The sequence below is a fragment of the Podarcis erhardii genome (genome assembly GCF_964252035.2).
Source record: "Podarcis erhardii genome assembly, chromosome: 11".
In the NCBI taxonomy this organism is placed as follows: Eukaryota; Metazoa; Chordata; class Lepidosauria; order Squamata; family Lacertidae; genus Podarcis; species Podarcis erhardii.
The window spans coordinates 42,814,505-42,829,032 of NC_138501.1; the positions used below are offsets into that span (position 1 = coordinate 42,814,505).

At 46.4% G+C, this 14,528-nt stretch overlaps 1 protein-coding gene across 5 annotated transcripts in view; it reads right to left on the minus strand.

Annotated features, from left to right (window-relative positions):
• Positions 1 to 4,579: 4,579 nt before the first annotated feature.
• The window catches only part of MALT1 (MALT1 paracaspase), a 39,229-nt gene continuing 29,280 nt past the window's right edge, over positions 4,580 to 14,528 (minus strand). For all 5 annotated transcript variants that reach the window (XM_081881439.1, XM_081881437.1, XM_081881436.1 and 2 more), the window contains 6 exons: positions 13,689 to 13,763; positions 12,657 to 12,784; positions 9,256 to 9,405; positions 7,995 to 8,152; positions 7,687 to 7,812; positions 4,580 to 5,900 (listed from right to left, as the gene is read on the minus strand). In XM_081881439.1, coding sequence (XP_081737565.1) covers positions 5,445 to 5,900; positions 7,687 to 7,812; positions 7,995 to 8,152; positions 9,256 to 9,405; positions 12,657 to 12,784; positions 13,689 to 13,763 — 1,093 coding nt within the window. In that variant the 3' untranslated portion in view covers positions 4,580 to 5,444. The remainder of the gene's footprint in view (positions 5,901 to 7,686; positions 7,813 to 7,994; positions 8,153 to 9,255; positions 9,406 to 12,656; positions 12,785 to 13,688; positions 13,764 to 14,528) is intronic.

Genomic DNA, 14,528 nt, shown 5'->3' on the forward strand with positions numbered 1-14,528 from the left:
TTACGTTCCACCTAAAAGCATGAAAGCTAGAAGTTTGTCCTGATCTAAATGAAAAGACAACCCTTTTTTTTCTGAGGAGCTCACAAGATTTTGCCCTGGATATCACCTAAATACGTCACATAGTATAGTTCCTCCCTGCTGAAATTCAGGGGTCATAATTCACTGCTAGAATATACAATTTCTATATGAAAGGTCTGATTCAACCCCTGACACCTCCAGGCAAGATTTATGTCTGAAACCCTGGATGGCTGATGCCAGTTGCTGCAAACAATACTTATCTAAGTGGACCTATGGTTTGCCTGGGTTTACAGAACTCCATTTCTGCAAAACTTTGCCACTTAGGAGGCTGCGGAAATGCACAGGAGCCATTTAAAGGGCTTCCCATTGGACCAGATCATTTTGGAAATATTTAACCATTGCGTTAGTCTGAAGATGTAAAGATGTCAGAAAGTGACAACTACCAAACTATGGAACATTTAAAACTTGCCTTTACCATCAACAACAAATCTCTTATTAACTCAAGCAGCAAACCTGCACATAATGTGAAGGAAATAAGTAGCTATCCTATTTTTAAAAGACATCTGAAGGCAGGCCTGTTCAGGGAAGTTTTTAATATTTAACGCTGTATTGTTTTTAATACTTGATTGGGAGCTGCCCAAAGTGGCTGGGGAAACTCAGCCAGATGGGCGGGGTATAAATAATAAATTATTATTATTATTATTATTATTATTATTATTATTATTATTATTATTATTTACCTGGGAGTTCAAATGAACTCCACAGGACTTTTTTCCAAGCAGATCTGCATAGGATTGCGTTGTTAATCTCCCTCCTCTTTTTAATAAAACCACTTGGGTTTTCTGAACCACAAGTTGGAAAGCCTAACAACATATACATGCTATCTGCATCCTATTGCCCGAGTCATCAATGTCCATGAACTGACCTGAATTGCAAGTTGGAATCCTAATTTTTAGCAACCAGACATGCAAGTCCTATTCCTGGGCCACAAGCAATATTGTTCCAGCATCCAGTCTCTTCTTCAAGTGCCTCTTTCTCCCCCCAACAACCTCTTCCCCTCAGGAATTATAAATAGGGGTCTTGAACAAAATCAAGGAGAGGGCTTGGACCAACTGTAATCAGACAACACTGTTCAAGGTAAGGGGATAAGATGTATAAACATCCCTGAGGCTGCAGTGCTTGACACATTTCATTGTTTCTCTGCCCAACTCTTTCAGAAGCCCACTTCTTGCATGGCTAAAGCTGGCCAGTGTAGCCTCTTATGACTACACTTACAAGCACAGGAAGACAGAAAGATGTATCCCAGACCCAAACACAATGAGAGGAGAAGAGTGGCATGGAAGGAGGGGTGGCAAAAGAAGGAATGTTCATCAGAGGGAAGGCAGGTACAGTGGTACCTCAGGTTACATACGCTTCAGGTTACAGACGCTTCAGGTTACAGACTCCACTAACCCAGAAATAGTACCTCGGGTTAAGAACTTTGCTTCAGGTTGAGAAATCGTGCTCCGGTGGCGTGGCGGCAGCAGGAGGCCCCATTAGCTAAAGTGGTGCTTCAGGTTAAGAACAGTTTCAGGTTAAGAACGGACCTCCGGAACAAATTAAGTACTTAACCCAAGGTACCACTGTATACAACACCTCTTTAAATTCCTCCGACAATTATTTAGAAAATGTACGAACCCACTTGCTCAAAAAAATTCTCCCAAGTAGTATACAAGTCAAATTATATATAAACCATGACTTAAAATACACAAATCAATTAAAAACAAATATACATAAAACCACCAAGAAAAACAAATATAAAATCAACAAAACATTTAAAACAAATATAACTAAATCACGTTTCTGGATAAATCACCCGCCACTCCTGACAGCTTCTTAGACCTTCGCTCCTTAGACACCGCTTAGACCTTCTCCAGCCTCCAGACTGACTTGCCACTGACTTATCTGTTCCCTCCCAAAGTGTCTACTTACCTGCAACCTTGCAAGCTGTTGTTCCTTGGCTTCTCTTCCTCCTTGCTTCCTAGAGTCCCAATGGCTGTCTACTGACTTTCCGAACCACTTCCCGACTGTCTCCCCCTTAATACAGCTACGTCTCTCGTATTGTAATTCTCCTGCACATTTGCCAGCACATGCAAAATTCCACAGTGCTAAGATGCAGAAATCTAGAATAAAGGCTAATGTTTAGTTAGCATTGTTTTGGATAGAGTGCCTCAGTTTGCCTAGTATTCCTTTCCCCCAGAAATGCAGGTAAGAGTCTAAATTTAACATACCACAGGCCCTTTAGTCACAGAAGAGAATGGAATGCTGAACTTTTAAAAAATTCTTATTGAATATAGTACATATATACAAATATTTTTAAAAAAGGAATTTATTGCCTTGCATATAATTATGAACAAAATAATAATAATGCTGGCCTTTTAAAATGACAGTGTAAATGAGGAGTACCTATAAAGCTGATTCACTCTTGTTGACTTTTAAAGAGGCTGGGGTGCATTTATAATCTCACATGCTGGGGTGCATTAAAATCTCTTTCCTACCCTTTTAAACTAATTGCAGACATTGATCATGTAAAACCAAACTGGTTCCCAAATGACCAGAAATTCTGCAGGTGCTTTTATTTAATCAAAGGTTGTTTGTACAGTGCTTGTTGTAGGAGGAAAGGTTCGGGAACTTCCAGAGGACAGAAATAAGAATATCATTGATGAATGAGAGCAATATTCCGTTCAGTCCATCGTTCAGTTCCCATGCATTCATCTAGAACAGTGTTTCCCAACCTTTTTTGGGCAAAGGCACACTTGTTTCATGAAAAAAATCTCGAGGCACACCACCATTAGAAAATGTTTAAAAAATTAACTCTGTGCCTATATTGACTATATATAAAGTAACTCTCTTTAATAGGAATCAAATAAACACAAAGAAAGTATTTTATAATTACTTTATTATGAAATAGTAAGTACCGTATTTTTCGTCCCATAGGACGCTCCGTCCCATAGGACGCACCTACTTTTTTGAGGGGGGAAATAAAGGAAAAATTTTTTTCCTTTATTTCCCCCCCAAAAAACCAGGTCGGGGAACAGTGGGATGGCGGTGCTGCGCCTCCCCGCTGTCCCCCGAGCTTGTGGGGCTGGCCCATGTCTGCCTGGCGCGAGGGGCGCTCTGCTTCAGGGCGCCCCGCGCGTCCAGCGGCAGGCTACAGTCCGCAGCATGGGGAACCCTCTGTTTCAGGGCGCCCCATGCGCCCCCCGGGTGCGCAAGGCTTGCCAACACGAGCACGGAGCACGGGGCGTCCTCCGAAGGGCGCCCCGTGCTCCGCGCTGCCAGCTGCCGCCCGCAAGCCTTGCGCTCCTGGGGGGAGATCCCCCGGGTGCGCAAGGCTGGCCAACACCAGCGCGGAGCACGGGGCGTCCTCCGAAGGGTGCCCCGTGCTCCGCGCTGCCAGCTGCCGCCCGCAAGCCTTGCGCTCCCGGGGGGAGATCCCCCGGGTGCGCAAGGCTGGCCAACACCAGTGCGGAGCACGGGGCGTCCTCTGGAGGGCGCCCCGTGCTCCGCGCTGCAGGCTGCTGCCCGCAAGCCTTGCGCTCCCGGGGGGAGATCCCCCGGTGCGCAAGACTTGCCAACACCAGCGCGGAGCACGGGGTGGCCTCCGAAGGGCGCCCCGTGCTCCGCGCTGCCAGCTGACGCCCGCAAGCCTTGCGCTCCCGGGGGGAGATCCCCCGGGTGCGCAAGGCTTGCGGACACCTGCGTGGAGCACGGGGCGTCCTCCGAAGGGCGCCCCGTGCTCCGCGCTGCAGGCTGCTGCCCGCAAGCCTTGCGCTCCCGGGGGGAGATCCCCCGGGTGCGCAAGGCTTGCGGACACCTGCGTGGAGCACGGGGCGTCCTCCGGAGGGCGCCCCGTGCTCCTGCCCGCAAGCCTTGCGCTCCCGGGGGGAGATCCCCCGGGTGCGCAAGGCTTGCGGACACCAGCGCGGAGCACGGGGCATCCTCCGGAGGGCGCCCCGTGCTCCGCGCTGCAGGCTGCTGCCCGCAAGCCTTGCGCTCCCGGGGGGAGATCCCCCGGGTGCGCAAGGCTTGCGGACACCAGCGCGGAGCACGGGGCGATGGGATGTGGGAGGGAGCTCGCTCCCCGCCCCGCGTGTGCTCGCCGCCGCCGCCCCGCCTCTCGCCGCCCGACTCGCCCGCCTCCCTCCCACGGCACACCAGCCGACGTCCCGCGGCACACTAGTGTGCCGCGGAACACCGGTTGGGAAACACTGATCTAGACATGTAGGGAAAGCACCAGATACCCAGTGGTATCCTGACATCCTCCAAACATCATCCCCTCTATGTCAGGAGGTTCCCACACTTCTGGTTGGTGGGCCACCAGTGGTCCATGAGCTTTACTCAGGTGGTCCATGGAATGCTTATATTAAATATGCAAATTGCTTTTTAACTGCATTTTCCTTGCATTTCATTTCTTATTGTATTGATTGCAACTTGGATGCAAGTTGTTAATACAAAAAAAGAGCAACAGGCAGTGACCATTTTGCACATGTTCAATTACGCAGAACATGAGGGCAGATCAGGGGTATAATGGGGTGGGCTTATGCCTTATGCAAACTCTGTTGACGTGTTGGTGGGGAGGGGCAGGAACACAATCCCCGTGCAAATTGGGGGTTGCCTGCAGAAGAAATAAAAGAAACAATAAGAATACAACTAAAAATCATTGGCAGAAAAATCATTACGTAGTTCACCAAAACCGTCAGCATTTTCCAAATGATCCCCCCGGGGGGTGGGGCGGGGGGGGGAGTGTCTAGCAACCACTGCTCTACTTCCAGTGCTCAGGCTATGTCATTGCTTATGTAGCCAAAGCAGCAGCACCATGCAGACGGTATCAGTAGACTTGAGGAACCCCAAAGTTTGCATAGAAAAAAATTCTAGAGGTAAAAACCCCAAGGGAGTGAGCCCCCCCACCCAATACAGGACAATATATGCTCAGTGCCTCATGGAATGCTGTTAGGGAGCAGAGGGTGGAAAATGTTTGGAGGGGGGGTTTAGAAATGCTGGAAGTCTGGATAGGCAGACCATCGTCACACTGCAACATTTTGTTGCAGTTCCAATTGTTTTCAACATGTTAAAAGAGAATACTGTACACATACTCTCCCATGATAAATAGCTGGGCTTGAAGTCAATCACACTCTTTCTTACTACTGTATTGCAACGTGCCCTGCAGTTTCCTTATCAGGGAAAATAACTGGGAATTTCCTGTGGTCCAAGAAGATTTCTTAAGTACCTACGTGCCAACTCATAATCCCAACAACTTGGGATCCTGGCTAAATAATTCAATGAGACCTATTAATGCCCTTTCCCCAAAATCCAAGACACACAAGCAGCACTGCAAATCGCTGCCTGAGGAATGTTGCCACTAAACTGGCACACAGAAGTTTCGACTACTGTTGATGAGACAGCCTCAAGCTTCCTGAGAAATCAGATTCCAGTTCATCTGTCGTCTCCACAGGTACGTTGCTTTGGTTCGAATTGGATGGATACGACCAGGTTGGTGTCCATGCGACCAACCTGTTTGGAGACATATTGCACTGGCATCTCACCGGTTGCAAAACACTTCCTGAGTGAGCAGGGCTTTGCTGGGGGAAACCTGTATAACAATGTGGCTGGTGATTGTGATGAGAGGGGCTATATCCAGCTGCCTCTACACCAGGCGAGTGGGCGAAACAAGGCCCGTCAGGCCCGCAGAAGCTGTGGAAACAACTATTCTTTCTGTATCCTTGATGAATGCGCAGTCTCGCAATGAGCGGCTTGCCAATGTTAACCACCTTCCTTTCATCCACAACATCATCTACTCCTGCGTATTCATAGTGCAGGCAAACTGTGAAGGTTAAGTCTTCCTGTGAAATAATAAAAAAAGAAAATTCATTATTAATCTTCATAATAATGGCAGCTGTTATGCCCTAAGAAAGAAATGCAGACATTCACATCAAATGCAGCATTCACTGCCATCAGAGTGCTTTTGTCTCCTAATTACACAAATTCACAGGACAAAAAAAAAAGGGGGGGCGCTGGAAACCTATTTCTAGCGTTTTGCTGTCAGCACACAGACACTGTATTTTAAAAGCAACTGTTACACCGGCTGCTAAAGATATTCCACTTTTCACGTTAAGAGTTTGCCTTCCACATGGAACTTGCAAAAATTAAACACAAAGAAGCTACTGTTTGCATCACAGATAACTCCAATACTCTCACTAACATAATCAGTTTTGTATGCTGACTGAATTAACGGCACATCTGCATTTTGTGGGAAACAAAAGCAAAAAATGAGCATGTCTGCCACTCAAAAAATAAATAAATCAATTTTAGCACTTGCTGTATCTTCATCATTTAGGATGATGTATAAGCCAAGGGACACCAGCTGTTCTTTATCATGTAGATTCCACCCTCATTCCAATGCCACATACTGCAGTTTTATACTGATCAGAATAGTTCCTTCACCCAGTACATTCTCATTGCCCAGTCAGATTTGGCTCCTGGCCCCCTATTTCCCACCTCACAGTAGTGTCCAATCTGCACTAGGCCTTTAAAGCAGCGTTGTGCCACTTCAAAACAGTCATGGTTCATGGTTTGCGAAGGGTGTTGAGAGTTTTTTAGGAGATCCCTCTTCCCCCTCACAAAGCTACAGTTCTCAAGAGTTCTCTGGGAAGAGGGGCTGACTACAAAACCACGCTGGGAATTGCAGCTCTGTGAGGGGAATTGGACTCTAACGATCATCTGGGACCTTAGCAAACTACAAGCCCCAGGATTCTTTGGGGGAAGCCGCAAAGGTTTAAAGTAGTGTAATACAGCTTTAAATGTATAGCGCAAATGGGGCCACAGCCGTCATCCGAGCCCTGATTTGTTTTGTTTCCGATAGCTTAGAATCGTAGAATTGAATTGAAAGGGAACTTAGTGGTGCAGCCAGAAAGCAAAGCAGTTGTGATACTACCACCACCTCAGCCTTGACACAAACAAAACCCCTATTGCAGCCTGCTGCCCTTCCCCAGTACCCATGAAGCCATATTCAGAAATCTAGACTCTGAACCTTTTGAGACTGAAGGCCTTTGGCATATAATTCTCTGCTGGCTTAACCTGCAAAGCTGCATCCGTAGGGAAATCATACATTTATGCTGAGGTATTTCAAAGGACAGGGACGCAGGTGGCGCTGTGGGTTAAACCACAGAGCCTAGGACTTGCCGATCAGAAGGTCGGCGGTTCAAATCCCCGCGATGGGGTGACCTCCTGTTGCTCGGTCCTTGCTCCCGCCAACCTAACAGTTCGAAAGCACGTCAAAGTGCAAGTAGATAAATAGGTACCGCTCCGGCGGGAAGGTAAATGGCGTTTCCATGCGCTGCTCTGGTTCGCCAGTAGTGGCTTAGTCATGCTGGCCACATGACCCGGAAGCTGTACGCTGGCTCCCTCGGCCAGTAAAGCGAGATGAGCGCCACAACCCCAGAGTCGGTCAAGACTGGACCTAATGGTCAGGGGTCCCTTTACCTTTACCTGTATTTCAAAGGGCAAGTAGTAACTGGAGGCTACCCATATGGGTGTGGGCCTGTAAAACGTGCAATCTGTTTCATGCAGCAGCTGGTGTAAAAGTGCTAAACAGAATGAGTTTGTGAGACAAAAGTAATGTGAAATGACCTTTAGCTTCTGCAGAGAACTTATTCGAGTGTAGAGACAATGTTTGGGCAAGTCCTTTGAAAGCAAGTAGCTTCCAGTTTCCTCAGGAGTCCCCTTGTTTGCCCCTTTGGGGTCGACATCCAAGTCCTGTTCAAATTTGTTAAAAAGCAGAAATTAACTTATAGGATTAAAAGCTTTATATCCACAACCACCACCACCCTCTAGCTGCCAGATCATATAATATGTGGGTTTTGGCCAAAGTGCAAATTTCATGTTTTTTATAATCTTGTAAAGAATAAACTCATACCAAGCTCCTGACGCCAACTTACGAGGGGGAAATCTGTAACATAAGCTTTGCAAACAGTGATTTCAGAAGGCTTCTTTACTATGCTTGTGTAGACAATCAGGACATTGGAGAATTCTGCTGCGAAACCCAGCTGAATTTGAACACCGCAGGCAAACTGAAGGCACATGCTCTCAGGAAGTTCTGGAAACAAACACATTTTGATTAGTGGTAATACACAGATGCTCTCCTTCAAAATTAGTTGGGGAAATTGCATCTTTCCTCATGCTGTACGTAGTCATTATCCAGATTGGAACATCAGGATTAATTTCAGTAGCTAGGAGATCTACAAACTAATGGGAGCAGATTATAATCAGTCTTCAAGACTCCTTCATACATTTTGCACAGATCAACTCCTCCTGGCATCTATCAACAGTTCTGCTATTGCCCTAAAATGATAAGTAACTTTACTGGAGAGGATCTTGCTCCTTCACTTTACTAGCAACACATGAAATGAATTACAAGTTATCATTAGCTGAGCAGAAAAGGAGATGAAACTATGGAGAGAGGGCCTGGAAGGTCACTTCATATACCTGGGTGCCTGTGAGCTATGGGTTAGCCACCCCTGGGCTATGGGGTGTCACTGTCCCCTCATCATTATGATACTGACTGACTGTTTTGTGAACTGGCTATTTTCTGTTGTGGGATTTATAGTTGTTAACCACTGTGGATGTTTTATATGGAAAGGTGGGGATATACAAATGTAATAATGTGTTTGGCTTGGGAGCTTGACCCCTAAGAAAAACTTAATGAGCCCCATCCCACCAAGGCTCCACTGATTTTGGTGGCAGCAAAAAAAGGGGGGAATAAAACAGAGGTGATGTTGTGGTGGACAGAGATGTGTAGCACTCTCTGCACAGCCCAGAACCTTGATGGGGATACAAACCACCCCTACTGTGCTTCTTAGAATGATCATTTGATGAATAGAGAGGGGTTGACGATAAGCTCTGCTCTTCAGCTGATCTGCTGGGTGTGGGGCTACGCTGGAGAAGGTGCCCTGTGCAAGAGTAGGGTGGCCGGTGGCATGCAGCCCCTGGAAGGTTTGCCAAGGGTGAGTGCAGTATTCAAGTATTCCATTGAAGGTTAGCTATCCATGAAGTAAATGAACAAATAACCTAGGGAAATGAACCATTTGAGGGAGGTAAGCCAAGTTATTTCAGTATATACATAAGGCTGCTGTGCACCCACACCCTGGGACATGAGGAGCTATAGATCAACTTGAACAGCATCTTCATCTTCACCCATACCGTGAGCTTTTGCCCACTGCAGATTCCGCGCTAATGACTCTGCCGACGCTACTGTTTGCTGAACAGGATCAGTTAATGCTCTCTTCTCAGATAAGCTGCTGCGAATCTCCAAGGCCTGCTTGCCTTTGGTAAGGTGACACCTGCCCATATCTAAAAATAAAAGATGCAAATCATTTTCTGGGAACCAAAGCTGCTGAAAATTCTAATTAAAGCACCTACATTCCAGAAGAGCCGCCATGTTGCTATGGTTATTGTTGTGTCAGCGTTTCCATGACAAACCTGATTTCAAGGGGGCATTCAAGCCTGGCTGTTCAAAATTCACTACAGTCCGGAACATACCGTCCAAGTTCCTCTCCATGAGAACTCCGCCTCCCCTGCTCTTTTAGCATTCATTATGACCCAAACATTTATTAAGCTGCATGGCAAGTTTCTTCATCTTCTCCCTCCCACATGCATAGGCATAGATCCTCCAGTCAATGAAATCCTTCCCAGGAAAAGACATGTTTCTTAATTGCAGCACTCTGCTTACAAGAATACATGTTCCAATCGTTTTACACTACAGATAAGCTAGACTGATAATCTTTTCCAGCAGTTGTCTTTTTTTTAGTTGGGGTTCTCCATCTATTTTCAACCACATCATTAGCATCCTTAAACAATTTTAATGCATTTTTGTACATCTTTGTACTCTATATGTTTTTAAAATGTTGTTACATAGCCGCCTTTTTCATAAGGAAATTCTGCAGCGGTAGTAGTTTTTGAACATCGCTTCTGCAACTTAAAAAAAAATGAATTTACTATATAAGGAACTGCCTTCGGCAAATGGCTCATCTTGCCTAGTTCTGTCTATCCTGGCTGGAAGCAGTGTTCTGGGGCTGTGAAAGGAGATAAAGTATACCTTTAAAAAACAATGCCACCATTTTGGATGCATCTATCGCTCTGTGCCTACAAAGCAAACATGCACAATTGATTTGATCCCCCCTTTCTACCCCAATGTGTTAGTAGTATTGTTATATGTTGTGCTTCCAGGGGCAGGGGTACATCAAAAAGCCACACACACACAGACATTCCCACAGCCCTATTATCCTTTTGCATATGGACACAATTCATTTCACAGCTTTTATTAGGGATTAAGTGCTACAGCACCCTCCAGTAGTTACCCCCACCCCCAGCAATGCCAGAAGTACGTCTTGATAGGCGGGAAGGCAGCCTCCCTGGATTCGGGTTGTAAACAGTCGCTCTCCAATAGTCAGCCAGCGGTCCCACTCAAGAATACTTAGGCATCCAGCTATTGCCATCTGGCAGCTCCTTGTCTGGCAGTTTCATTTCTGCCTTCCCCAAAGCAAAAGGGGGGGACGGGACGGGGACCTTCTTGCGCTTTGCTTCCAGGACCACATTGAAGCCAAGGAGTCCTCTGAATGAGGTCCGTGTCAGCATCCACTCCCTTCAGGAACTCAAGAGAACTACCTTTCTTCAGGTATGGTTTGCAGCTCACTAGGCTCCAGCCTCCTTCCACTCAGTTTCCCACCCAGGGCATTGGTTACACAAAGTCTACATTTCTCCCTGTTGTCAACCTGCCATTCCAGTCTCCCACAAACATTTTCTTCCTGCTTGCCTTTTGCCCAGTCACCCTCCACCCACCCCCATCCTTCTCTCCCGAGTTCTAAGAAATTCTGACACCTTCTCGAGGCCAGCAGCTGTTTTCTATCTGCCCTGTCAGGCTGCTCCTCAGGGAGGGGGAAAAGGAGCCTGTCTTGTGTCAGGGAACTGCCATCAGTGCCGGAGGGAGAGTGCAAAAGCCAGAGGGATTCCAGAGAGCGTCCAGGGATCGGGAGGAACAGCCCATCTTCTGGGGAAGAGAATCAGCGTAGCACCAGTGGAGAAGGGGGGCAGATGGGGGAAGCGGCGAGGCGGTCCCATGACTCCTTGCCTGGGACCAGCGGGGAGAGTAGGGGTCCTCCGCTGCCCACGCCCTCCTTGCGCAGAAGGCTTTCGCGCAGAGAGAGTAGGAGGAGACTAGGCGTCAAAGAGCTTCTTTGCTGGAAGAAGTTTAGGAAACGCCCACTGATGGATTCTGCCAGCGATTGAGTCAGCCACGGGTGAGTGGCTGTCCGGACAGAAAAGGTTCACTTAGGCGACCCAGCCAGGTTTTTGCACCCAGCCGGGGAGATAAGCACCGGCTTACGCACGAGCAACCCCTAGAACCATTACACTTGTTTGCCAGCAAGCTGTCTTCCCAGCCATCCTCTGCTGGTAGTTTCTGTTGACTAGAACCAGTAAGAAACACAGGGTGCACTGGGGCAGGCCATTCATCTCATCTCAAGGAAGTAAAGGTTACGGGGATCAGGCTGTATTTCAGCTGACAGACATAGCTGTCCCAAAACAGTTATTTACAAAGGCTGGTGTACATTTGTTCTTTATCCTCATCTAGGAACAAGCAGTTTGAGCTGCTATTGGGGGGGTGGAGTTTGAAAAGAAAGAGTGAAGCATGGGTGTGCATATTCCTTACCCCTGCTTTCAACTTCTGTTAAAAAATATAGACTCTCAGGGCTGCTTTTTGGCTGTAAACCGCCCCCCCCCCAAATCAAAACAGCTTTTACATGCATTTGTGCATAACACACAGTTTGCTCCGAAGGCCTCAAATGTGCAAATGAAATGTTTTACACTTCACTGCATTTGTATTCTGCCTTTCCATCAAGGAGTTTTATCCACACAACAGCCCTTTGAAGTAGATTAGGCTGAGATGCGGGGTGCGTGTGGCGCTGTGGGTTAAACCACAGAGCCTAGGACTTGCCGATCAGAAGGTCGGCGGTTCGAATCCCTGTGATGGGGTGAACTCCCGTTGCTCAGTCCCTGCTCCTTCCAACCTAGCAGTTCGAAAGCACATCAAAGTGCAAGTAGATAAATAGGTACCGCTCTGGCGGGAAAGTAAACAGCGTTTCTGTGCGCTACTCTGGTTCTCCAGAAGCGGCTTAGTCATGCTGGCCACATAACCTGGAAGCTGTATGCCGGCTCCCTCGGCCAATAAAGCGAGATGAGCACCGCAACCCCAGAGTCGGTCACGACTAAACCTAATGGTGATGGGTCCCTTTACCTTTAGGCTGAGAAATAGTGAGGCTCAAGGTCACCCAGTGAGTTTGTGGCTCTGTGGGGATTTGAACCAGAGTCTCCCTAGTTCTACTCAGCCCCCCTAACTCAGATGTGGGCAACCTTTGGCCCTCCAAAAGTTGCTGAACTACAACTCTGATCATCACTGGCCAATGACCATGTTTTCAGGAACAGATGGGAGTTGTAGTCCAGCAACATCTGGAGAGTCACAGGCTCCCCACCACTGCTCTAACCACTGCACCACACTTTTCTCGATCAAGCAAACTTCCCTAGTGGCTCAGATATACTTCCCTTACCTTCTGCTACACCATCCAGCAGCACAGTAATTTTCTTGTCCTCCAACAAGCGTTCCTTCAAGAACTTCATGAAAATCCCATTGGCTAAGCCAGACTGCTGAATTTCAAAAGCTTCTGCTCCTTGGCACCTTAAATGCATATTAACAACAGCAGAGGCATAAGATGGGTGGGGAAAGTATAACTGCAGCACAACAGAACGCAAAAATGTTGCTTTGTCAAAGTAAAATAAAAAGGACTTTACAGGATTCTGAAAAATCAGTTCATGTTTCACAATAAAGTATACAAATAAAGTATACTTTTACAAGAAATGTTAATAAATATTAATGTTTGCTCACAAATGTTTGCACCACCAGGATGCAATTTGCTAGGATCCAGAAGGCAATTGGGCCTGATCTGGTCCGTGGGCGTTAAGTTTGCCAAACCATGAACAAAAGGGTTCTCAGGATTAGCCAAGGCCTATTATCTTGTCTGTAAAACAGGTGTTAAAATCAGGTAAGAATTCTCAACTCCCCAATTAATGGAATGAGGCACATCACATTTATCGGAATGCACAATCTCCTTTTATCACCCCAATCTGCCTTTCGAACTGGGTTTTCGGTCAAGTGGTCAGGGAGATGCTGCACTCAGATAAACAAGCAAAAGGAATGTACCATGTTTATGTTGTGTTGAAGTGGGAGAGGCACACACATCCAAGGTTGAAAGTTGATCCAAAAATGAAATCATGAGGGTCAATCCGGACTTAAATCATGCTTAGAGTAGACCCACTCATATCACTGGGTCTTAAGTTACTCATAACTAACTTGAATGCCATTGATTTAAATGGGTCTGCTTAAACCTGAATACAACTCAAAGATTTTCTCAAATGTAATGTGCCCACAAGGTATATAAAGGTCTGCTGGAACACAAGCAGATTGTCTTTTTTATTATCCATTTCTATACTGAAGTTGTTTTAGTTAGCTCAGAAAATATTAACACAATCATACATACATACACACACACACAAAAAAATGCAGGTAAAATAATTAGCCTTACGTGGCGTATCCAAAAACAATGTTAGCTGTAACCTTCAGGGCATCCAAGATGAGGACGGTATTATCATATTCATTCCTTTAATAAATGTAAGAATACAAAATGAGAAGAACAGCCTGAATCGAGGGCAAGTTGAAGATAAAACAAAATGTTTTTTTATATCCAAAGCCATGACATTATTACATACATAGAAAATTCTATATAACCCCCTCCCCCCAAATTCTGCCATTTATTCCATCACTTTCTTTAACAAATCAAGCAACAGAGAACTAAGCAAATTTGCTTTGGTGAATCAGTGCAAAGTGCTTCCTTCCACATTCATGAGCTGCTCATGTTGCAGTTGCATAAAAGTAGCCCATGCATAAGATGTAGCCCAGGCTTTGCCCCATCACTGGCTCTGCTCTGCCTGCTCCTTGAGTGCTTTTGCCTGGGTGGAATATGTCCTTGAACTGTGATCAATGCTTCTTGCTTGCCTTGTTGGAGAGATGTGCAGGTGTAAAAACCTCTGCTTTTTGCCTGGTGGGAATGTACAAAAGAAATTGCTGCTCAGCTGCCTTTTGCTTCGGGTACTACCCACCACAGGCATCCTGACAGTTCCCTGACACTTGCTCATGCTCATTGGCAGAAAAAGACCCCACAATCATGCTTTTTGCCCTGAAACCCCTCTAGAGTTAGGCCAAGGGTGGTGATGCTGTTACAAAGCACCCAAACCCAAAATGGTGCACAAGCTCTATAAAAATGCTTTGCTTTGGCATTGATGACTGGATGGAACAACACCTAGAACAGGGCTACTGGTTACACTTACATGAAAAGCAGCTGGAATCTGCCTGACCAGAACTTTGA